Source organism: Dromiciops gliroides, chromosome 2, assembly GCF_019393635.1.
Source record: "Dromiciops gliroides isolate mDroGli1 chromosome 2, mDroGli1.pri, whole genome shotgun sequence".
NCBI lineage: Eukaryota > Metazoa > Chordata > Mammalia > Microbiotheria > Microbiotheriidae > Dromiciops > Dromiciops gliroides.
Window position 1 is genome coordinate 390,203,146 of NC_057862.1, and position 24,445 is coordinate 390,227,590.

General features: G+C 44.0%; 1 protein-coding gene across 12 annotated transcripts in view; it reads right to left on the reverse strand.

The window, feature by feature from the left end:
* Positions 1 to 24,445, reverse strand: part of USP20 (ubiquitin specific peptidase 20) — a 61,515-nt gene that overhangs the window by 20,165 nt on the left and 16,905 nt on the right. For 11 of the 12 annotated variants that reach the window (XM_043982566.1, XM_043982564.1, XM_043982558.1 and 8 more), the window contains 21 exons: positions 23,762 to 23,815; positions 22,461 to 22,523; positions 22,130 to 22,261; positions 21,438 to 21,534; positions 21,255 to 21,324; positions 19,182 to 19,295; positions 17,919 to 17,997; positions 8,798 to 9,230; positions 8,295 to 8,432; positions 7,452 to 7,564; positions 6,675 to 6,847; positions 6,363 to 6,457; positions 5,917 to 5,950; positions 5,624 to 5,669; positions 4,597 to 4,777; positions 4,252 to 4,378; positions 3,767 to 3,936; positions 3,414 to 3,495; positions 2,485 to 2,593; positions 2,035 to 2,137; positions 1,221 to 1,292 (listed from right to left, as the gene is read on the reverse strand). In XM_043982566.1, coding sequence (XP_043838501.1) covers positions 1,221 to 1,292; positions 2,035 to 2,137; positions 2,485 to 2,593; positions 3,414 to 3,495; positions 3,767 to 3,936; positions 4,252 to 4,378; positions 4,597 to 4,777; positions 5,624 to 5,669; positions 5,917 to 5,950; positions 6,363 to 6,457; positions 6,675 to 6,847; positions 7,452 to 7,564; positions 8,295 to 8,432; positions 8,798 to 9,230; positions 17,919 to 17,997; positions 19,182 to 19,295; positions 21,255 to 21,324; positions 21,438 to 21,534; positions 22,130 to 22,261; positions 22,461 to 22,523; positions 23,762 to 23,815 — 2,485 coding nt within the window. The remainder of the gene's footprint in view (positions 1 to 1,220; positions 1,293 to 2,034; positions 2,138 to 2,484; positions 2,594 to 3,413; positions 3,496 to 3,766; positions 3,937 to 4,251; positions 4,379 to 4,596; positions 4,778 to 5,623; positions 5,670 to 5,916; positions 5,951 to 6,362; positions 6,458 to 6,674; positions 6,848 to 7,451; positions 7,565 to 8,294; positions 8,433 to 8,797; positions 9,231 to 17,918; positions 17,998 to 19,181; positions 19,296 to 21,254; positions 21,325 to 21,437; positions 21,535 to 22,129; positions 22,262 to 22,460; positions 22,524 to 23,761; positions 23,816 to 24,445) is intronic. The other variant, XM_043982567.1, reaches the window with a different exon arrangement.

The window sequence follows — 24,445 nt, forward strand, 5'->3', positions numbered from 1 at the left end:
AGGATGTTAAGACACTGCTTCATGTCATCACATAAGCAGAACTGGTGGGGAAGGGGGAACACCGAGGATGAAGGGCAGCTGTCCATCTCCAGGGGCCCTTCACAGCTCCACAAAGCTGACAAATAGAAGAATGGTAGAACCACCATGTGCCTGGGATCCAAGAGGCCCCTTTGCCTTTCCTTGTGATGCCTACCAAGCTGCCATCTGGGTGGCTGCTGTTCCTTCTGGGGAAGGAGGGCAAATACAATCAACAGGGAAAGGGTGGCCTAGCCCGTCTGCCCTTAGACCCTAAGGAATTACAGCCGTGTCTGACATTCATGCAATGTTTTAAGTACAATCTCACATGAACCTTACAAAGTACATGCATAGGGGCAGCTAGATGGCACAGTGGATAGAGCACCGGCCCTGGAGTCAGGAGTACCTGAGTTCAAATCCGGCCTCAGACACTTAACATTTACTAGCTGTGTGACCCTGGGCAAGTCACTTAACCCCAATTGCCTCACTAAAAAAACCAAAAAACAAAAAACAAAAAAACAAAGTACATGCATCCTGTGAGGTAGGCGCTAAAACAGTTATTAGTCCCACTTTCTAGATAAAGAAATTGAGGCAAAGGCAGTTGAAAGCCATAAAGCTACTAAGCTTCAGAAGGGGAATTCAAGTTCGACCATTCCCACTTCCCTCTCCACTCCCCTCCCTACATCAGGTTGTCTCTCAATAGGAAAGAACAGGCCTGGGGGAAATGGAGAGGTGGCTATGTCAATACCCGTCATCAGTACATGTTGCAAAAAGAGAATTTCCCAGTCTAGTGGAGGAGACAGCACAAACTAGCTATGTGGAGACTACAGAGGAAATGGTGAGCAGAGGGAAGGCACTGCTGGGAGCCGGGAAAGGCTTCCTGTAGAAGGTGGGGTTCTAGCTGGCACGTGGAGGAAGCCCGGAGGTGGAGGTGAGGAAGGGGAGAGTGCTTCTGGGCATGGGGCCAGAGAGAATGCCCGTAGCCTGAGCAGAGAGAATGAACCCTCACTAAAATCAAGGTGTTCCCACTCTTCTCTAAATCAGCAGGAAGAGGTAAGTATGACACTGAAGGGGAAGGAGAGAGAAGCACTGATCAGAAGCATTTACTAGGCCCTAAGGAGCTGGGATGTTCACGAGCAGCAGCCACAGCAGCTATGACAGAAGGAGCCTCAAAGAGGCCTGTGAAAGGGGATGCTGAGACATACCCTGCTTCACCTGGATGTGACCACCTCCTTTGATCAGTGCTATCTTGCTGTTGTCAATGGGTCCAGGGGGGTCTGGAAGAGAAATGACATTGGCTCTGGGAAGCCACTGGGGCTTTTTTGCTTCCAGACCCCTCTAATTCCACAGGGTAACAGGAGGACCTCCTGACCCTTCAAGTGCTCACTGGATAGTTAAGCCAGCTTCTCAAAATGCAACTAAAATTAAAATGATCAAGGGAGGAAACAGTTTCCGTACAACAGATTAAAAGACCGTTTCCTTGGACCTGCCCGAGAAGATAAAATGACCTGTCAGAAGGAACAAAATCAGAGGCAAGGGCTTCACTCACAGACTTTAATGTGAATGCTGATAATTTATTTCCCCCACCCCCAAAGTGAGAAAGCAAATATAGCAGGAAGTGAGCCCAGGGCGAACCACCCACAGCAAACATCTCATGGCCAGAAGCTGACAGAGGCACCGCTCCAATGTTCCTATGTGCAATCTGGGGGGTACTGGGTTTCAGAGCAGATCTCTTGCTTCCCAAGTGGATGAGATCAATGAGGAAAGCCATAACCTCATTTTCTCTTGCTCCTCATGCTTTCACACAGTGGAGCAGGTGCCAAAGTCCCACAAAGGGAAGCACTCCTAAACAGCAAGGTCTCAAAATCCGTCACAGACACTGAACCTCTTGTTGGTAAGCCAGCATCCATCACCAAGAAGGAAACCCATCATCCAAAGGGGCCTACATAGTAGACTCAAGCCTTTGCCCCAAGGAATCCTTCCTGAGGGACTGAGTCTCAGGGATCACACAATACTCACCATTGTCTTTGCCCTTAACAAAGGCCTCCCATTCTCGGAACCACTGCATACTGATGCAGTAGATGACACTGGGGGATTCCTCTGCTTGAAACGCTTTGTTCAGCTACCAAGAGGACACCAGAGATTAGTGGCATTGGCCCTTCCACAACAGTCAATCTCATTGTTTCCTAATAGCCCCCCAGCCACCCCAACCACATACACCTATAACCCATGCATCTAACAGTGTTTTGTGCATTACACACATCAGGGAATCGGAGTCTTGGTTGCCACCCTTCCCTCCCCCAATACTATTCCTCCACAGTCTTAACTGGGCCGAACAACTAGACAAATATTTCTAAGCAGAAAGAAATGACAAGGAATCCGTCTGCTGAGGAGAGGGAACCCCAGAACCTGAAAGGGAACAACTCCTGCCCCTCCTCCCCAGGCCCCCATTCTCTGCCCTCTATACACCTTAATGAAAGTGTCGATCTCAATCCGCCTTCGCTTGGCCAGGGCTTCTATCTCTACCTGGCAGACTGAGCACACATAGAGATGATTCACAGCAGGGCCACCACCAAACCTATACAGCCAGGTGAAGAGAGAAGTCCAACAAATCCAAAATAAAGGGCAGTGAATGGGATGAAGGCTTCATAAGCAGCAGCTGCAAAGGGTGCTCTAGATCCTGCTGGAATAGGCAGCACAGAGGCAGGTCCTCAGCGCTGAGAGAGCAGGCCTAACTAACCACAGTGTTTCAAAGTATCAACTGTAGCTTTTGGGAAAGAGAAGGGATTCTTCTTGGGATCATCCCTAATGACAAGGTTCCTGAGTATTCAAACCACACTGCTCTGGAAATGCCTGAGCTTCTGGAAAGAGGCAGAGCACCCTGTGAACCAAGTGTTCTCATTCTGCAACTAAATACAGAAAATGTCTCTAGCTGAGTAGACTGGAGGAGATTGATCTCCTAGGCTACCAATTCCCAAAGGGTACAACACAGGGGATACTGCTGCATTACAAAACATGTTATGAGGTTCTGGGATACATTTCCCTTTGGCAGTTTCTGATTAGGGAAGAGAGAAGACAGACCACCATGCTAGAGCAATGGCTAATGGGTATGTATGCTTATTTCTGCATTTATTCTTGCAAAGCTGGCAGCTATTGGAAATTACTCATAAAAAAGTATTTATTAAACACCTACTATATACCAAGAGCTGGGGATGCAAATACAAAGAATGGAACAATCCCAACTCTCGTGTGTTCTCACCTTTCTCCTTCCCTAACCCTTACGTCCCAACAAGTTCAGTGATGTGGGCACAGCTGGGATTACAAAAAGGTCAGGAAATGGTTATCAGCCCCTCCCTACAGAGTCACAGAGAAAGCCCACTGTGATCAAGGAGTCTTACCTGTTGTAGAGATATTCCCATACATTCTGGGGTAGGATCACCACAAGATCATCAATGTAATGGTACTTATTGGGTGGAATTCCTACCAAAAACAAGGAAGGTGAAAAGCCTAGAGCCATCATCCAAGGTTGTAGCCAGGACTTGAGTTTGTTATTGAAATAGCTCCTGGGGCAGCTAGGTGGCGCGGTGGATAGAGCACCGGCCCTGGAGTCAGGAGGACCTGAGTTCAAATCCATCCTCAGACACTTGACACTTACTAGCTGTGTGACCCTAGGCAAATCACTTAACCCCAACTGCCTCACCAAAAAAAAAAAAAAAAAAGAAAAGAAATAGCTCCTGATATGGGACCCTACCTCCATGAGAACAGAGGAACGTGTGGTTTGTAATGGGTCCTGGCTCAGCAAATGTGTTGAACTTATTGAGCCACTCGCGGGATATGTAGAACTGGAGCAAGCTGGGCTCCTTTACGGTAGCCAGGGACACCACGTGCTGACGTTCCCGCACAGCTTCCTCACTGCTCTTTCTGAAAAGTAAGAAGCAAAAACACAACTAGAGTGAAGCAATGAGGCCACTTCCACAAGGATGGACACCGAGCTGATGGAGAGAGGGACCATCTAATGCTCTTAAGAGATTCTGTCTCCGCCCACCAAGGGGTCAGGACTGCTAGAAGTCACGAGAGCACCAGAGAACAGAAGCCACCCCACTTTCACTGGTACAGAGCCAACAGCTACGGACACAGCAGCAGGGCTCCAGACCAGTCACATAATCTCCTATATGGAATCACGAAGAGGAGGTCTTTAACTCTATTCCCCAGCATGCCACTCTATACACGTCTTACCTATAAAAGAGAACATAGGCCTCCGCATTTTGGACCACTGTCTCATGGACCTCTGTAACATACTGATCATCAAACTCATACCACTGGCCATTTATTACGTTCTGACAGTAGGCGATGTAGTGCCCACCTATGGTAAAAGAGAAGGGTCAAGGAGACACACACAGGTTGTAGGGGGAAAGATCTAGAATAACAGCAGCAGGAAGGCAAGTTCAAAAGTAGGATGGTCTGGCTGTTTATAAATGGGCTCACCGTTCTAAGATGGCACAAGATAACCAGTGATGAGAGATGGTGTAAGAAGCTGGTCCCTCTGGACTAGCTTCAACACTAGAACATGGGCTGACTTACTGCCTGCTGTACCATGATGGCAGATGACAGACAGGAGGTCATAGGTGGTAATCTGAGAGACACACTCCTTGGCAAGGAAGGGTTGTAGATCAAGACCTTCCAAGGGGAAGGAGACGTGGCTATTGATTTTGAATGAATACATCACTTCGTGCCGAAAACGTTTCAGATGAATGCATAGGATCTAAAAGAGGAGAGAACAACAACAATGGCATTTCCAGAAGGCAGCCAGATGTGAGGTTATATGGACTCCACACATCCTAGCTGAAAGTCTGTGCAAGTGACAGTGTCTCAACAAAGCTTCAGCTTATATTCTTTTTGATCATTCAGACAGAAGCCTTGAAGGACAAACAGAAGTATTCACAAAAAGTCTAGGATCTATGGAATTATATGACTTAAGACCCATGGTAGTTTGAGTTTTTTGTTCCTAGGACAGAAGTAATGACAATAGATCCCAATTTCAAACATCCCATAAGAACAGATACTTGATAAAATCAAGATGAATTGATTCCATTTGAACTCAAACTTGGTCAGTTTTTTAAAGAAGGTGAATTAGATGCCACTATAGGGTTGTGGCCATATTGAGGAGTGTTTGTTGCCAAACTGGCAAACCTTTGGAAGGCTGTGCTACAATATCCCCCTAGCTACTTCACTGCTCCTGAGAAATATGGCATCCAATCAAAAGGACTTTTAGATGCAGTTCTGTTTACCCAAACTTTGGGTCTCATAACTCCTTTCAATATGCTTTCAGTAGAATCATGAGTCAGAAGCAAAGCAAAGTGAGAAGATGGACACAGAGTAAAAAGCTTGTGCTATTTATGAAGAGGTTTTTTCCCTCCCTTAAGACACGGATGTCTTCTTTCATGCACTTTGGGCCAAGCCAAAAGAAAGCCCATTTCTTTTCTCCCAGTTAGAGATATGGTTTCTCTCTTTCAATGGATTTCCCTTTTCCATATGCTGGCTTGAGGGAAACAAGCTGTAAATAAAGGGGCAGAGGGAACGGGAAGAGCAGGGCTCTTCCTCTACTCACCTCAGGTAATCGAAGAACTTTACAGTATTTCACTCCATTTCGTAATCTAAGAAAGACACAAATCACCAAGGCTCCAGGTAAGGAAAGCACTGAAGGCAAAAGGTGCATGGTGCTCTATGAGCAAGACCTCGCTGAACTCTTCATTTGCCCTCGTGCTTCTCTTGGATTATCACTAATTGTTTACTCAGATCAGTTTAGATAGCAAGAGAGAGGAGCCAATGGAAACAGGTATGGAAGGACAAGGAAGGAGCCTGAGGAGAAGTCTCTAAGGGAAAAAAGGAAAACACACTTACTTTTTACACCGTTCACAGCTATACATATTGTCCCCTGGAGAGAAAAAAATAAAGAACTGAGGAAACAGAAAACCCAAGTCTAGGAGCTGAATCTGAAAAGCCCTTGTTTTACCCGTTGAATGAAGCCCTTGGCTGCAGTCTAACTGCAGGCACCAGAGAGGATGGTTAACCCACCTCCATGGCAAGTGCAGGCAGGACAAAAGTAGCTACCATATGTATACTCCCCCCCACCCCCGTTGGGATAAGGAGAAAAGAAGAATAGCCTATTTATTGCTTTTTATCAAAGTATCAGTGACAATATGTTGCTCTTACAGTTCTAGAAATTGCCAAAGAAAAACTCCTGCCAGGCGACACTCATTGGACAGAGGGACCAAACAGCCTTTCTGAAGAACACTGGCTGACTCTACAGGTGAAATGGATCCCCTCCCTTCAAAGCTTCAGCTCACCCTTCAACTCATCAGCAGCAAAAAAAGCAGCAAGACAGTCTTCTAAGGTGACAACAGGACCCCAAAACCAGCTGGGGATGCATGATACCACAAACCTAGGAAAGGTAAAACACATGTGTCCCCTTATCAGCCATTTCTGAACTGGTGGTGGTGGTATGTGTATGTGGCAGGAGAGATGAAAAGGGGGTCTTTGTAATTAGGTTAAGGATCCGAAATCAACAGCAATCTTTACAATCAAGACAGGTAGGAAGACAGAAGAAGAGGTACCAAGAGCCCCCTAATTTACTTCATGGGGTAAACTAAAGAAGGTACCGTCGAATATACTCCATGATGAAGGCAATCCAGCCCTGGGCTGTGTAGCTCTCCCCACATGCCCCTGGCTTGGCTGGCACATTCTGGTAGATGGCCGAGTGCAGCTTGGCCAGGTCTTCCTTCCCTGGGATGGGCAGTGACAGGTCTTGAAATGTCTCCACCGTGGTGGACACCTGCCGGGGCAAATGAAATGAGTTTGTTTTGGGTGCTACCCGGCCTCATCTCCTGGCCTGAGTAGTGATTGCTGTGTGGATTCCAGGCCAAGGAACACTGAGAAAATGCCAACCAGTGTTGGGAAATTTCTGTTCTTAAATCACTTCCATTCCTGTCTGAGCAATGAAATCCTGGTTATCATGAGCTGGAGCAGTTATGTTCTAGCAGTCTCAGGAACTGGAGTGAGAGGATCTTTAGTCACAGAGTTCTGTGGGCCAAATAGCACCATGTCTTTCATTCAAAACACAAAAACTCTTTGGATGTTTCATTTAGATACATGCTTGGTGACCCCCCTGCTTCTAGACACATGGGTTCTAGCTCCATTTTTCCTACCTGCTATTTCTTTGTAGCTTAAAAGATGTTTTGGGGAAAGTGAATATAAGTACGAGAAAATTAGTCTGCCTTAGATAAGGGGAAAAAGTGCCTGAAGACAGTATCTTCCATCAAAAGCAACTGAGGTAGAAGGATTATGTCTCCAGGTGAGGCATAGGAATAAGCCTGGCTATCTGCGTACTTTATCAATGGCAGCAGTTTCATAGTTAAAAATGCTCGTGACTGACGTACTCTGTCACAGGTGAGGCACTGCACCAGGCTGAGTATGGAGCCATCAAAGATGTCTGAGATGACACTACGGTACCGAAGCTCTTTCTTCTTCTTCCCAGCAGCCAGCACCTGGGCTAGAGAAGAACAACCCACCAGGTCTCTGTCACCTGCCCCAACAGATCTACACAGACAGCCCCTGTCCAGGAGGTATTTACAAAGCTATGGTATAGGCTTGGGAATTGGGACATCTGGATTCAAGTCTTGGTTCCCACCAGGGACTTATAATGTGACTTGGAACAAGCCAATTCTGCTTCACTTTCCTAAACACCATTTTCTCAGTTGCAAAATGGGGAGAATTCTGACCCTCCTACTCTACAGCCAATAAAATAATGCCCAAGAAACACTAGGTCCTTGAAAGGAACGATGTTCCCCAAATTTAGATTAACATGGAATAGTGTCTAGCTTGGGACTCAGTACCCTGAGCAGTGCAGAGCCAAAAGAAGACTCGGGAGGGCAGAAACAAAAGCAGAGTGTGCAAAACAGGATGGGTTAAAAGAGCTGTGTCAAGTGTGGACCAGGGAAGTTGGCAGAGGAATTAATGAGTCTCCAGATGGAGACTCTGCCTACTGGCAAAGAGGATGGATTCGATGTCCTGCTGACACTGCAGACAGTCGAAGAATATTCTGATCACTCTCCCACTCTTGAGGAGTGATTTGTGTAATGAATCTGTACAAACTGAGTATCTTTTTCTCCACCTCTATCAGAGATGATACTAAAGCCAGTGCTAAGATCTTTGGTGATAACACCACAGACGACAATAGTACAGACAACCCTTCTGCTTCCACTTCCTCCTGCAACTAGTACCTTTCTTGAGTACATAGGATGGTCCCACTCTCACAGGGCTAGAGCGAGGGGGGCTACTCGACAGCTTGGAGTGTGCCTCGTGGTGGACAGGGCTGCAAGGGCGGGAGGAGCAGCGCATGTATGCGTCGTTATCTGGCTCTAGGAAGAGAAAGAGGCCAAGCTGTTGAGCCAAAGGGCTCCCACAGTGATCTCAGAGACAGGACTGCCCTGCCTTCAGATCCATCAGTTGACAGTGTGCCTGAAGGGGGAAGAACATACTCTTGTGCCATAAGTGGAATCAAACCGTAGCTCCAACTATCCCCCCAAATTAAGCACTACCACATCAGCTGCTCACAGCTCTACATCACAGGTTGCCTTTCCCACCACCACAGTGGGAGAAGCAATACCTCTTTGGGATGGTGGATGCCACAAACATACGGTGTTTCATCTTTCCAACTGAGGTTTTTCTTCCCTCTGCACCATCCCTGTCAGAAACAGAGGAGCTCTGGGCTGTGTATCTGTACCTGGCGTCCTACATGGGCTGGTGGAACGTGGAGAGGGGAGGGCTTCAGTGGGGCGATCATCGACGGCGGTCATGGCGGTATCAACATCTGCGTCTTCATCAACTTGCTCAGAGCTAGTTCGCTGGTGGCCCCAGGAGAATTTTCTGTCCTTCATCCTCTCCTTTTCTGAAATCCCCCTGCCCGCTTCATCCTGGATCAGCAACTCAGTCTCTGCCAGGGTGTTGCCCATGCCCACCCCCCTGCCTTGCCCATCCCCCTCACCCCTATCACTGCTGGAGTCACAGGAGAGGAATTCATCCTCTGAAGGGCTCCGGTCGCCCTCCCGCTTCTCTTCTGAGTCACTGGAGTCAGAGTCCCTCACATCAGCTGCCATTGGCTCCTTGAGCTCTTCATGTAACTGGTCCATCAAACAGCGCAGGAACTCTTGGGTGTCCTGCCAACCAAGAACAGCAGTGAACACATGAGGGTTTCTCCAAGATACCAAGAGATGATGTTAGGGTTCAGTGGGGCACATGCAGACAATTAATGTCAAAAGCCACTTTGCCTCTTCACTTCCTGACTGCCAAGGGGGCATACAACAGCTAGTGCCAATCTGTCGACCCAAAGACATAAGTTGTAGACAGACCAGTTCAGAGAACAAACTGATGGCCAGGATCCTTAATCCTCCCAAATTCCTAAGTGAAGCAGCAATCACATGGAAGAAGACTGGGTCTGCCTCTATTTTGAGGAAACCTACTGCTACAAAGAACCATGTTTTTAGCTCACCTGACTAATGTTAAGGGTGGGAGGAAGTGTGTGGAAAGGTGATTTAAAGACCCAGAGTGCTTTAGAACTTGTCTCTATTCCACAAATCATGACCCTGGAGAAAAGACTGTTTTTGCCAGAGCCCCGAAATGTTTAATACAGTCATTCAAATTCATCCACGCATTTATTAAGTACACACATGCTTAAGAATTAAGAGACCTTTTCTACATTTCCGCCAAACTAAAAAAGTGAAACTAAAATCAAATACCCAGAAGGGGGAGGGAGCCAAGAGTTCCCTAAGGGAGGGAGAGGAGGCTCAATAAGCACAAGCAGGTACAGTGTTAATGGGCCTGGCTTCTCCTTGGGGTATGAAGACCTCTGTCTCTTTCCTGTGGCCCCAGTGGGAGACAGAGAAATGGCTACAGCTCCTTACTTCACTGACTGGTTGATGGGGGTTGAAGAGGAGGGGAGGGTTATCGAGGGCAGTGCTGAAAAGCAGCAACCGAGTTCAAAGATTCCCTAGAATCATTACAGACACTAACTCGGACTGAACCATTACCACCACTCCCGTGAGGATCGTGCTGGGGGCTCCTTTTAGGTCTAAAGAAAATCTATTCTTTTTTTTTTTTTTTTTTTTTGCGGGGCAATGGGGGTTAAGTGACTTGCCCAGGGTCACACAGCTAGTAAGTGTCAAGTGTCTGAGGTCGGATTTGAACTCCGGTACTCCTGAATCCAGGGCCTGTGCTTTATCCACTGCACCACCTAGCTGCCCCCAAGAAAATCTATTCTAGCATGAAAATCACAGGCCCTGAGGCAGGCAGAGGTCAGGGACTTGAGCTCAATGAAATAGCAGCTCGATGAAGGTTTGGAGAACATTTTGATGCCTTGGCTGCCACTGTCCTCCTAAGGCTGGAGTCAAGCAGTGTAAAAGTAGTTGATGCTCCTCGTTGCCATCTCTCCATCTGGCTTCTAACCCCATCACTCAAGTTCAGGTGCTCTCCCCAAAGCTACCAGGGACCTCTTAATGACCAAATCTAATGGGATTTTAAAAAATTCTAATCCTTCTCTCCTTCAACATAGCATTCGAGCCTGCTGACCACCCTCTCCTCCCAGGGTCTTCCTTCTCTCAGAATTCCAGGACTCTTGTCTCACTGCTTCTTCCCAGTTTCCTTTGTGGAATCTTCATCCATGTCTCACAGTGACATCAGCCCTTTAGTTCTTTCCAAGGCCATCACTCCTGCACTAGCTATGCTCTCCTCCCTCCCTTCCCCACCTTTGCTCCTTAGCAAACCAGTTTCAATTCCACACTGTCCTATTCTCTCAAGTTCCTTGGCCCCTTTTCCTATCAAAGATCTCGCCCTGCTAAGCCTCAGGCCTGGATCACTCCCACATCCACACCTTTGCTCTTATTCATGTGCTGCCAAACAAAACTGGAGAAATGCATGAAACTGTGCAAACTGGATCCACTACAAATTGATGCTGAAGGCACTCACCTGGGCCCTCACTACAGGCAAGGCATTCACTTTACACCTTCCTGACTCATTATCCCACTGCACCACAGCAACTTTCTTTTCTTTTTTAAAAATTTATTTAGTATTTTATTTTCCCCAAATTACATGTTAAAACAATTTTTAACATCCATCTTTAAAACTGTGTGTTCCAAGTTCTCTCCCTTCACAGAAACTTTCCCACAAAAAACGTCCCTCCTCAAACCTCCCGTAGCTCCCCCTCCCCCACCTAATTGACTTCTGTGGCTAAACTTGAGAATTCTAAAAGGGTTGTCTCTACTTCCTTTCTTCTCAACTCCAGATGTTCTGGCTTCCGACCTCATCATGTAACTGAAACTGCTCTCACCACTGAGCATGCAATTGTCAAATCTAATGTCTTTTTCTAAACCCTTCTTCACCACTCTTCAACCTTTGACACTATTGATCACCCTCACTCTCTCATCATTTTAGGTTTTGGTGACATGGCTCTCTCCTCATTCTCCTCTTACCTATCAGACCTTTCCTTCTCGTTTTCCTTTGCTGGAGATCATACTGGCTAACCATGGGTATCCTACAGGTCCAAACTTCATTTCTCCCTCTATCCTCTTCACTTGGTGATCTCAGAAGCTCCCGTGGATTCAATGATCACATCTATGCCGATGATTCTCAAATGCACCTATTCAGCCCAAATTTCTCTTCTGTCCTCCAGTCTCACATGTCCAACTGCCTATTAGATAACTTGATTTGGATGTGTCATAGATATCTTAAACTCAACAGGTCCAAAACTGAACTCATTCTCTTCCCCCTGCCCCTTCTTCCAAATTCCTCTATTACTGTCAAGAGCAACACCGTCGTCCAGTCATACAGGCTCACAATGAGGTCTCATCCTCTAACTCTTCACAATCTCTCAGCCCGACACGGCCAATCTATTCCCAAGGCCTGTTGATTTTACCTTCATAATATCCCTCAAATATGCCTCCTTTTCTCCTTTGACACTGCTATCCTTCTAGGACAGGCTCTCATCATGTCATGCTTGGACTATAGAAATAGCCTGGTGGTGGGTCTGCCTGCTACAAGCATCCCCCGACTGCATTCCATCATTCACTCTACTATCAAAGTGATCTTTCTAAAGTGCAGGTCTAACAATGTGAATCCCCACCCTCACACACACACACACACACACACACACACACACACACACACACACATACACACACAGGCATTTCAGCACAGGTTCTCTCTCTCAACTCCAGTGGCTTACTATCACTCCACAATAAAATATACAATCTCTGGCATTCAAAGCCTTTTAATAACCTGTCTATATAGCCCAACCCTGTCAGTTTCCTTATCCTGTACCCTAGTGGCCCTACTTCCTTCTTTTCTATCTCCAGATTCTATGCATTTCCAATGGCTATTCCTCACACTTATAACTGTCTCTCCTCACCTCTCCCTCCCAGCTTCAAGCCCCAGTATAATTGGTCTCTCTGCACTCTAAGCCATCCTACACACAGCTGTCAAAGTGATTTTCCTCAAACAGAGACCAGACTGCACCAGCATTCTAGTCAATAAACTCCAGCAATTCTCTATTATTTCAAGGATCAGCCTCTTCTCTTTCCTATTTAAAACTTTCCCCAAACTGGCTCCTTCCTATTCTTCTATGCATCTCTTCCCTCTATATACTCTACAATACAGATTGGCTGGATGACCTACTGTTCCACACATAGGACACCCCATGTCCTGCCTAGGTGCCTTTGCACTGACTGTCCTTCACCCCTGCAATGCTCTTCCTCCTCACCTCTGCCTCTTAGACTCTAGGACTTCCTTCAGAACAACCTTCTAGATGGAGGGCATGGTCAATGACAAAGAGAACAGTTAAAACTGCCAAACTTCCCCTAAAACCTAGCCTACAAAACAACCACAGAAAACAGTAAATCTAATTCTGAGTGGAAAAGCCAACAAAAAAATCACCCTGAGTCATTTTATTTTATTTTTTTATTTTTGCGGGGCAATGGGGGTTAAGTGACTTGCCCAGGGTCACACAGCTAGTAAGTGTCGCATGTCTGAGGCCAGATTTGAACTCAGGTACTCCTGAATCCAGGGCCGGTGCTTTATCCACTGCGCCACCTAGCCGCCCCCACCCCAAGTCATTTTAACAGCCCAGGGTAGCTTAGAAAGACCTAAGAAGGAAAGAGAGGTTTGTGGACATTGGGGTGGGGGCTGGCCAAGAGTTCAGCACAGTAGAAGAGGTACTGACTATGGGCCTTGGAGAAGGCAGCAATTGCAGTAGCACCAGGTGTCCAACATGCAGGGGAAGTAAGGGGACTGAACACTGTCAGAAACAGATTCTTGGGGACCTTGTGTCAGCATTGGGTGCAGGACCATTTGGAGCCTCCACTGCCCATTACCCAGTTCTGGGTTACAGTTCCAGGGGGGAAAGGAGAGTTTGCATTCATGATTGCAAGAGAGTAGTGGGCCTGGAGTCGGGAAGACTCCTTCATGAGTTAAAAGTTGGCTTCAGATACTTACAAAGCTGTAAAGACCCTGAGTAAGTCACTTACCTCTGTTTGCCTCAGTTCCTCATCTGTAAAATGAGCTAGAAAAGGAAATAGTAAACCACTCCAGTATCTTTGCCAAGAACTCCCCAAATGGGGTCATAAAGAATCAGACACAAAGAGCTGGAATAACAACCAAAGGGGCTCTACCTAGGTAAGGACCAGAGTACAGGGCAGGCACAGCAACTAGACCTCTTCTTGGATCAAACCACCTTAGAAGCACTTAGGCCCTCATACCTAGTGGTGAAAGCAGCAGCACATATATGACTGAAGCTCAGGACAATCATGTCCCCCAGAGATGCACAGAGCCCAACTCTAACATAAAATAAAGAAACAGGCTAGAAAAATGAGCAAACAAACAAAAAAAGGAATCTGACCATTAAAAAAACTTCTTTGGTGACAGTGAAACTCAAGACACAAATTCAGAAGATAATGACTTGAAAACATCTACAAATAGAGGCCCCCCCCCAATGAAGTTTGGACACAAGCCTAAAAAGAATTCTTAGAAGAATTAAAGAAAGCGGTTCAAAAAAGAGAAAAAAAAATTTAAGTGGTTATAAGAGGGAAGGGAAAGTAGATTAAAGGAGGCAGTGGTAAAAAAATGAGACTTCTGAGGAGAGGACAGGGTTAAAATGAGAAGAATAGAAGAGAATATGATGGAGGGAAATAGCAGTCATAACTGTGAATGTGAGAGAACAGCATTTATCAGAATGAATTAGAAACCAGAATACAACAATATGTTGCTTAAAAGACACACTTGAGGGGCAGCTAGGTGGCACTGTGGATAGAGCACCGGCCCCAGAGTCAGGAGTATCTGAGTTCAAATCCGGCCTCAGACACTTAATACTTACTAGCTGTGTGACCCTTGGCAACTCACTTAAACCCTCACTAAAAAAAAAAAGACACACTTGAAACAGAAAAACATTCAGTTAAGATAAGGGGCTGGAGTAGAATCTGATATGCTTTAGCTGAAGTAAAAAAGACAGGGCTAGCAATAATAATCCCAGACAAAGCAAAAGCAAAAAGAGACCTAATTAAAAGATATTCAGGGAAATTACATATCATAGACAATGAATTAACATTAATACTGAACATGTATGCACCAAATGGCATAGCATCCAAATTCTTTAAAAGTTAAATGAGTTATAGGAGGAAATAGATAGTAAAACTATAATAGTAGGGGACCTCAATCTACCCCTTTCAGACCCAGATAAATCTAACTACAAAATAAACAAGAAAGAAGTTAAGGAGATGAATAGAATTTTAGAAGTTTTCTGCTGTGCACGGTACATTCACAAAAACTGACCATAGGGGGCATCCAGGTGGTGCAGTAGATAAAGCATTGGCCCTGGATTCAGGAGGACCTGAGTTCAAATCCAGATTCATACACTTGACACTTACTAGCTGTGTGACCTTGGGCAAGTCACTTAACCTTCACTGTCCCACCCCCCCCCAAAAAAAATAAATAAAAATTTTACAAAATGTAACTGGAAACTAAATAATCTAATCCTAAAGAACAAGTGGGTCAAAGAATAAATCACAGAAACAATCAGTAATTTCATTTAAGATAATGCCAATAATGAGACCAAAATTTGTGGGATGATGCCAAAGTAGTACTTAGGGCAAAAATCTATATCTCTAAATGCTTATATCAATAACAGAGAGAAAGAGTAGATCAATACACTGGTCATGCAACTAAAAAAACTAAAGCAACAAATTAAAAGTCCCACATTAAACACCAAAGTAGAAATCTAAAAAAACAAAGGAAAGATGAATAAAATGGTAATTGAAATAATATATAAAACCAGGAAATGTTTTTATAGGGAAAAAACAGTAAACTAGATAAATCACTCGTTATTTGATTTTTCTTAAAAAAGAAAAGTAAATTAGCAGTATCAAAAATGAAAAGGGTGGCTGCACAACCAATGAAGATGAAGTTAAAGGATTTATTAGGAGCTATTTGTCACATTTTATGCCAATAAACATGACAATCTAAAATCTACAAAATATAAATTGCTCAGGTTTACAGAACAAGAAATAGAATACTTAAATAACCCTTTTACAAAGAGAAATTGAACAAAAACCATAAATGAGCTCCATTAAGCTAAAAAGCTCAGGACCAGATGGATTTACAAGCAAATTCTATCAAATATTTAACAATAATTCCAATACCATATAGACTTTGAAAAAAATAGGTAATGAAAGAATTCTACCAAATTCCCTGGATGACACAAAAATTGTTTTAATACCTAATCCAGGGAAAGCAAAAACAGAGAAAGAAAAATATAGACCAAATTTCTTTAAGGAAAATGATGCAGAAATTTTAAAACAAGATTACAGCAACATATGACAAAGATCATGCAAAATGATCAGGTTGGAAACTGAGGGGGCATCCATCAATTGGAGAATGGATGAACAAGTTATGGTATATGATTGTGATGGAATACTATTGTGGTGTAAGAAGTGAAGAAGGGGATGGTCTCAGAAAAACTTAGATAAATGTATATGAATTAATACAAAGCGAAGTGAGAACTATGTGACATAAAAAGTTTTAGAGACATAACTTCTGGGTAATTAATCATTTTATTAATAATGCTAGCATATTATTAATAAAAGGATGGTCATTTGGCCATCTCTCTTAGACCAAAGACCCCTCATGAAACCCACTTAATGCTTACATGCCCTTAGAAGAATGGGTGGTTCCTGAGGATGGAAATCAACTCTGGTTAATAATTAATGAGAATGAATATTCTGATGAGAGGTGGGTTTATTCTATTGAGGGTCTGGGATGTGACTTTGATCACTTAGTTTTGGTCAAAGAGAATTATCTGTATCCAAATCACCCATCTGAAAAAAGGGAGAATCCACATTTTCCCAGACCTGTATGAGTAAAACCCAATGGGCTGGAATCCATCAATTTACCTAACTTTATCTTTTGAATAGATCTGAGTTCTCCCTCTCATTATCAGTCCTGCACTTCTGAGGAAGTAGAAAAGGGGAAAAAACCTTGATCATAATTCAATAATTTGTTATTAAATACAAGAGAGAATTAATAATTTGTCTTAATCTCAAGAACAATGTATACTGTTAACAGAAATATTGTAACAATAATCAACTGTGAAAGATTTAACAACTCTCATCATTACAGTGACCCACAATTCCAAAGAACTTATGATGAAAAATGTTTTTCACCTCCAAATTGAGAACTAATGGACTCCGAGTACATATTGAAACATGTTTCTTTTCTCTTTATTTTACTTCCTTCTTTTTTTCCCCAATATGGCTAATGTGAAAGTGTTTTGTATAACTTTATATGTATAATGGGTATCATATTTCTTTCCTTCTCAATGGATGGGAGAGAAGTAAGGAAAGAAGAAAATTGAAAACAAAACCAAAAAAAGAGATGAGCATCTTCAGGAGACCTTTCTCAATCTCCCCTAGCTGCTAGTATTCTCTATTCCAAAGTTACCTTCCATCTCTTCTTACTGTTTCTTATATGTCGCTATTTATGTACATGATATCTTCTCCATCAAAATGGACTATTTTTACTTTTGGGGGCTTTTTTGTATCTTAAGTGCTTAGCACAATGCCTAGCATATGTTGTTGTTTAGTGGATTAGTCATATCTTTTTGTGACCCCATTTAGATAGGTATTCTTGGCAAAGATACTGGAGTGGTTTGCCATTTCCTTCTCCAGCTCATTTTACAGATGAGGAAATGAGGCAGAGTTAAATGACTTCACACAGCTAGTAAGTATCTGAGGCCAGATTTGAAGTTAAGTCCTCCTAACTCAAGGGCTAGTGCTTTATTCACTGCACCACCTAGCTGCCCTAGCCTATCTTCTATGTGCCTAGCACATAGTAAGCACCTAATAAATGCTTGATTTGTTTCGCTGCTTTTACAAATTATAATGAGTTAATTTTACTTCAAACTAGTTCTCTCTCTCTCTCTCTCTCTCTCTATATATATATATATACATATATATATATATACATATATATATATATATATATACATATATATATATATATATATATTTTTTTTTAGTGAGGCAATTGGGGTTAAGTGACTTGTCCAGGGTCACACAGCTAGTAAGTGTTAAGTGTCTGAGGTCGGATTTGAACTCAGGTACTCCTGACTCCAGGGCCGGTGCTCTATCCACTGCGCCACCTAGCTGCCCCTAGTTCTATATTTTAAAAAAGAAAAATCACTTGAAGGTTTGGTTCAGGATTCAAACACTTAGTAATGTTCATATTCTATTTCTTAATCCTAAATCTGGTTAAAGTTCTTGGACTAATCACATATCTTCAGGCTTTACATTGCTCTTCAGATGGCCTACCTGCTGTGCATAACCTCGGAACATGGGGTTGACCAACTTGATTCCATGGGACAGACTGGTAGGCACCACATAGCTTGGCCTGTGGAAAAAGAAGATACATTTCTCATCTAGATCCCCTCTCCCAGGACAATTCAATCACTTAGAACAAGACAGGGCCTGGAGCCACGCAAATCTGCATATGGAGATATATTTGGCTTTAATGGAACAATCTGAACAATGTCCTCTCAGCCAAGATGGATTGGCAGCAGTGAGCACGAGCCTTAAGAAGGACAACATGAGGGCTCTCCTTAAATTACTGAAGAGTTCTTGGCTGCAGTTTAAGGGCTTTGAGATCCCAGGACACGTGCCCTGTTTTGGACCATTCAGACCTTTGTCTTTTCTTGGGAAGTCAGCTCTACTTTAGGCCTTCTGTCTACAAATTTGATCCATATTGAGCTTCAAGTTCCAGTCCCAAGTTAGTCCTACAGATACTTGTTAAGAATCATTTTTTAAAAATACAGGTCCAAATCACAGTGAAGTAACCTTGGGCAACTATCTGAACTCTGGTCCTCACTTCCTCAGTAAACTAAGGTCCCCTCTAGCTCTTGAAAATCAGTGACTACTCCCACACACTGCCTCTCCAAGGTGAGGGAGTAGAACACACAGGGATTTCCCTGTGAAAGTTCTCATGAATCCCCCCCCACCCCAAAACCTTTGGTTTCATCATGTAAGCTGCCAATGATGAAATGCCAAGTCCTGCAATCTATGCAGGTCATTACCTGTTCTGCAACTTGTGGCCTTAAGAGGCCTGCCTAGTGCCCTGAGAGGTTTAGTGGCTTGTCCACAGACACACGGCCAGGATGTGTCAGAGGCAGTAAGTGAATCCAAGTCTCCCCGGCAGTAAGGCCAGCTCCCTTTCAACTACTCAGGGAGGGGAGAGCCAAGGCCAAAGCTGAGGGCTTTTAGTTCCCAGGACACAAGTCTGGTTTTAGCCCATTTGGATCTCTTACTTATTTGGAAGACAGACAGCTCTACTTTATAAGTCCATCCCTCTACTACCAGGAAGTGACTTGAAGCAAGAAAAATGGAAAAATGACAACCCCCCCCCCCAAATACACACACCTTCGAGATTACCATAGAGCCACATCTTAGTCAACTCAACTTGAAATTTGAAACTGAACTTGTGCAAAGAAAAAAATTGATATATTTATGTGACTCCTGGATCACAGCTTAAGGAGCCACCTTCTGTCTCTACTTATCTACCTAAGTTAGAATCACACTCACCGCTTCTTATGCCAGACCTCTGAGACCAGCTTCTGGTAACTTTTGCATAGGGCTGGTTTCTTGTCAGTACGTACCAGTCCTCCACACTCCAAGAAGAACTGGGTCAAAGGGGGACTAGAGAGGAAGCAAAAAAAAATAAGCAAGAGAGGATGAAGAGGAAAAACACATATTAATTCACCAAAGAAATGTCTGGTAGGATTAGCAGAAAACCTTAATAAAGACAACACAGTTTGGTGGGAAGAGCACTAGATTTCAAGTCACATTAGTACCATGCTCAAATTGTAACTCTGCCTAAAGCCAACTCTGTGACATTTGGGCAACTCATTAACTCTCTCTGAGCCTTGTTTCCTTGTACATAAAATAGGGATAATATACCCCCAAATCTCTAGTTATTGCAAGAAAGGTACTATGTAAGTAAAGCTTTAAGCACCCTAACAACAACAGCAAGAACCTCTAACAACCTTGTAAAGGTAAGAAGCACCATTTTAGGTGCCATGTACCACTGAGAAAAAGGAATGTTCCTTTCTATCCCCAATTTTCTCCAGAGGTCTATCACATCTAACTTTTCTAAAATTCTTTTCACCTCCTTAACCTCTTTCTTGTTTATTTTGTGGTTAGATTTATCTAGTTCTGAGAGGGGAAAGTTCAGGTCCCCAACTAGTATAGCTTTACTTATTTCCTCCTGTAACTCATTTAACTTCTCCTTTAGAAATTTGGGTGCTGTACCATTTATTATCCCAATCTTACAGACAAGGAATCGTGAGGCACACTGAGATTATGTGCTTTGCCCCAGTCACTGAACTAGCAAATGATAAAGCCTGGCTCCAAGCCCACTCATCTTTACACTAACTACATTGTTTATTCTTTTTCATACAAAATATCGACTATTATCAGCAGTAGCAACATCTAAGAGACATGAATAGTTTTCAGAGCTTAACAAAACCAGATAAAGAAATGGAACAGACCAATCAATCAAACAACAAGCATTCATTAAGCATTCCATGGGTTAAGCACTGAGGATACAAAGACAAAAATGTAACAGGCCCTGTCCTCAAGAAACTTACATTTCATTGCAGGGGGGTAGCGTGTGTGTGTGTGTGTGTGTGTGTGTGTGTGTGTAAAACAACAAAACCCAAGGAAATTTGGAATGGCAGAAAACACTGACAGCTGAGGGGAGAAAAGACAAGGTGAAGGAGGAGGTACAGGTGGCACCATAGAAATGATTTCCAGGCACAGAAGAGCCAGCGTGAAGGTCCTGATTTGAAAGGTGGATTTCACAAGATGGAGACAGGAGGAAGGCCGGCTTGGCTGGCCAGGAGAGTGCATGAAGGGAATGAAGGCACAAGGAGGCTACACATTTAGGCCTGAATCAGGTTGTAAAGCACTTTAAATACCAGATGGAAGCATTTATGTTTGATCTCCAAAAGTCAAAGGTCACTTAAGCTTATCAAAGGTGATGGTGACACAGCAGGCTCTGTCAGCTGTGTGCAGAAGGGCTCAGGGAGGGGAGAGCCAAGGCCACAGAACCATCAAAAGGCTCTTACACTAGGCCAGGTTAGAGGAGATATCACCACCTGAACTAGGGTGGCAGCTATAGGAGGAGAGAAAAGGGAAGAGATGCAGGAGATATCATAGAGGCAGAACTGGCAAGGTTTGGCAATGTGGACTGAAGGGGAATGAGGAGCTGAGGATACTTATTTATAAGTGGCTGCCCTTTCCTCTGAGTCAGAAGTCCTTCCCAGAGCAGGCCTGCTGACGCCAGCAAGATGAAGCTCTAAAGCCCTAGGGGGGGACTGTCAAGGGGACTCTCAATAACAGCCTAAATATTGCACCCTCTTCCCAATTAGTTCTATTGCCATCCTAACTCCTTCAGATCTGACCTCCATGGAACTTATGTTTCTTCCCAAAGGTGCTCTCTGGCTGTGTCCCTGTTGGAATATTTCTTTACAGAGTGCTTCCCCCACCCTCACCACATACCCAGTCTTCATTTGTTTCTTTGCACAGTGCCTTGGTGGGGCCCTAGGTTCCTTAACCTAATCTCCTACCATCTCCCTGAGTGGCCTGATCACTTACCAGTTAGAGAGTGCCTGGAGGGCTGCATTCATGTAGCAGGAATTCCCAAGGTTTTTCAAACCAGTCAGGCCTACAGAAGCAGGAAAGCATTGAAAAAAGGACAGGAGAGCTTTGAAACCACAAGGCCATAATCATGTTTCAGACTCAAAGTAGGTGGCTTTGCTCTTTCAAGTAAGCCGTTACCTCGAGGTTTCAGGTCATCATCCTCAGACTCAGATTCCCCTTCATCCGCCACTGCAATAGGGACAGCTTTCAAAGGGTGAGAAGGCAATGGAGTCTCCTACACAAAAGACCCAGAAGAAAATATCAGCAGCACATAAATTCACTTGGCCACAGCTATGTGCACATCCATATACAATCTCTGTGTATATGCACGTGTGTGTGTGTATATGCATGTAAATATGTGTATGTATACATATATTTATATTTTTACACACACCCCTCTATGTACACACTGAGGCAAAAGCCTTAAATGCAAGTACTCACTAGAAAGAAATTTAAAAATAAGTTAATTTGCTTAGCAGCATCACCTTATGTTTCAACAGTGCTCATCTCCAAAAAGCACAGATATTCTAGGAGGGCTAGGGTCAGGAAGTATTTATTCCATACTAGAAAGGGAAATTCATCCCTGCCCCTGCCACCCTGGCAATGACATGCCCAAAGTCAGACTATGAACATAAGTACACAAGAATATAATTTAAATTTCCCAGTGTTTAGTGTCATGTTTTATCCAAAGCACTAGGGCTTTTTCAGCCGTCTGAGCTGAAAAACATGCCAACTCTTTTTAAGAAGAGTAATGTTAGGGTAAGTTTGAAATGCCTAGCACACAGGAGGTACTAGAGAAATATCTGGGGATTGAATAGTGTAAGACCTACCTGCTCTGAGAACCTGGATGGTGGGGATGGTGGGTGTGCTGCCAACCTCTGATCCAAGAATACCTCCTTCTCACAAGCGTAACACCACACACGGAAGGTGGTGAGGTTCACAGTCAGGTTGTGCTTTTTGGCCTAGGAAGCCAAAGGAGTAGTTAAATAGTCATAAAAGCATATGAGCCTGAAGGACTTCCAGCTTGATGGACTCCTGCCACAGGCCAGCTCTGTTTAACTGCTGATAAAGGATCAGGTCAACTCCTGGGACAAATCAGAGGTCGAGGGCTCTTCTTTTTCTTCCCTACCCAATTAGAGGGGCCTGAAGGGGAAAGTTCACCTGTGCATGAATGGTGCTATGGTCAGCAAAAGATTCTCCACATCCAACATAAGGGCAAGCAACCTAGGAGGACAGAAGAGGAAATGAGAGCTGGTAGGAGCAAATGCCAGGCAGCTTATGAAATCCAGATCAAAGAAAAAGCTTTATCCTGAATTACACAAACAGCATCTAGACTGTGACTCTGCTGCTTCCCAACCTTCTCTCAATACAACCTTGAACTGGACATTATGGAGATTTATTTTTTTTACTTCAAGGTCTAAAGGTGAACTAAAACTGGGAATATCTATTATCTAAGAAGATGAAATGCACCTGACAATGATTCCACAAAAAAAAAAAAAAAGGGCCCTTCATAGCCTTCCTCCCCTACAGTAAAAAAGGCAGCAGCTGCCACCCTTGTGACTCTATTTTCAAAGTGTTACTATGAGAAGGGGGAGATGTCCCTGCTCTGGTCCCAGAGCAGGCCTTTTCTTCTAACCCTCTTAGCTCCATTAAGAGTTTTCTCATTCCCTGTTCCACTTGTTGTTTTGCCACAGGAGAGTGGAGAATGTCTTTTTTGAGGATCTGACCCTTGGTTTGTGATATGAGATTGAGAATCAATCCCCAGAGATTCAGAGAAAGTTCCTAATTTTGGAAGATTCCTTTTATAGACAGTAGAGAAAACAGGCACCTGACATTAACCAAGGAATGAGTGGTTTCAAATTCTTGTACTTGATGCTATTGGTCTTTATTCCCTTTCAATTGTCTTGTCACTCTGCCTGAGTTTGTACTGTTCCCCATACCTAGAATATCTTCCCCAATTCCTCCAAATCTTATTGGCCACTTCAAAGGCCCCACACGAATCCCAATTGCTATATAAAGCTTTCTCCAACCCCCCCCCATGCACAGACTGATTCCAGCCTCCTCAGTACTCCTATACCACGGTCTGTGCCTCTCAGATAGCACTTAAATCATACCCTGGTTCTTCACTTTTCAAGGAGCTTTCTTCCCTCCTCAATGAAATTCCAAGTTCATTTCCTATCACTTTCCATAGCCTTCATAGGCCTAGCAAGGCATGTACACACATCTGAAGGTCTCTATTTGGTTGGCTAGCTTCCTCAGGAACTTCCCATCTTTTCTGAGAAAAGCTGTGAATAGTAACATCTCATGCCTTGAATTTCTTTTCCTCTGGTGCCCTCTTGTTATGGTTTGTAAGAACTACACCTGAGCTGATGGAACCTATTTTCTATTCAAAGACTTTAGGGAGATGGCCTAGCCTAACCTTTGGACATCACTGGCCTGTGAAAAACCATGAGGTATTTTACCTGGAGACAGGCCCAGAGGTTCGGTCCTCCTGCTCCACAGGACTGGCAGGTCCCCTTTGTCCATGCAAAAGAAAAAGAAGCTTTTGAGAAGGATGCGGGAGTCCCCACCATGGCTTCTGCTTAAGTTTATGACTGACCCAGAAATCTTCCAGGTTTTGGCTGAGTCAGTCAGTGCAGGCCTACAAGGTGCCATCACTTCTGTTATTCACTAGTAAAAAATATTCAATTTTCCACTTTAATATGTCTGCAAATCTCAGCCAGATGAACTCTCAGACCTGCTAACGTGAAGGCTCTGGGCTTTCCCACCAGCACCTCTTAGTCAGATTATGCACAGCTCCAAAGTCCCAGTACCTGCAGCCCAAGAGCAACTTGCAAATTCAGACCTGACATTCCAGGAGAAGGAGGAACTACAGAGGTCCTAGCCAATAGATGTATCCTCCAGAGAGCTGGCTCATAGGACATACCACATACGAGGGACCTTACAAATCATTTCTTCATTTTATAGAGAAGGAAATTCATGTCCAGGGAAAGGATGTAACCTATCCAATTAAGTCAGTGGCAAAGCCAGTCCTAGACTCATGGCTCTTGATGTACTGGGAAGGTCATTTTTCACTAAAATCAACAGGTCTTGGGAACAGACTGGATCTGGAGGGGCTGAGGAGAGCGTGAGGAGTTGAGGACAAA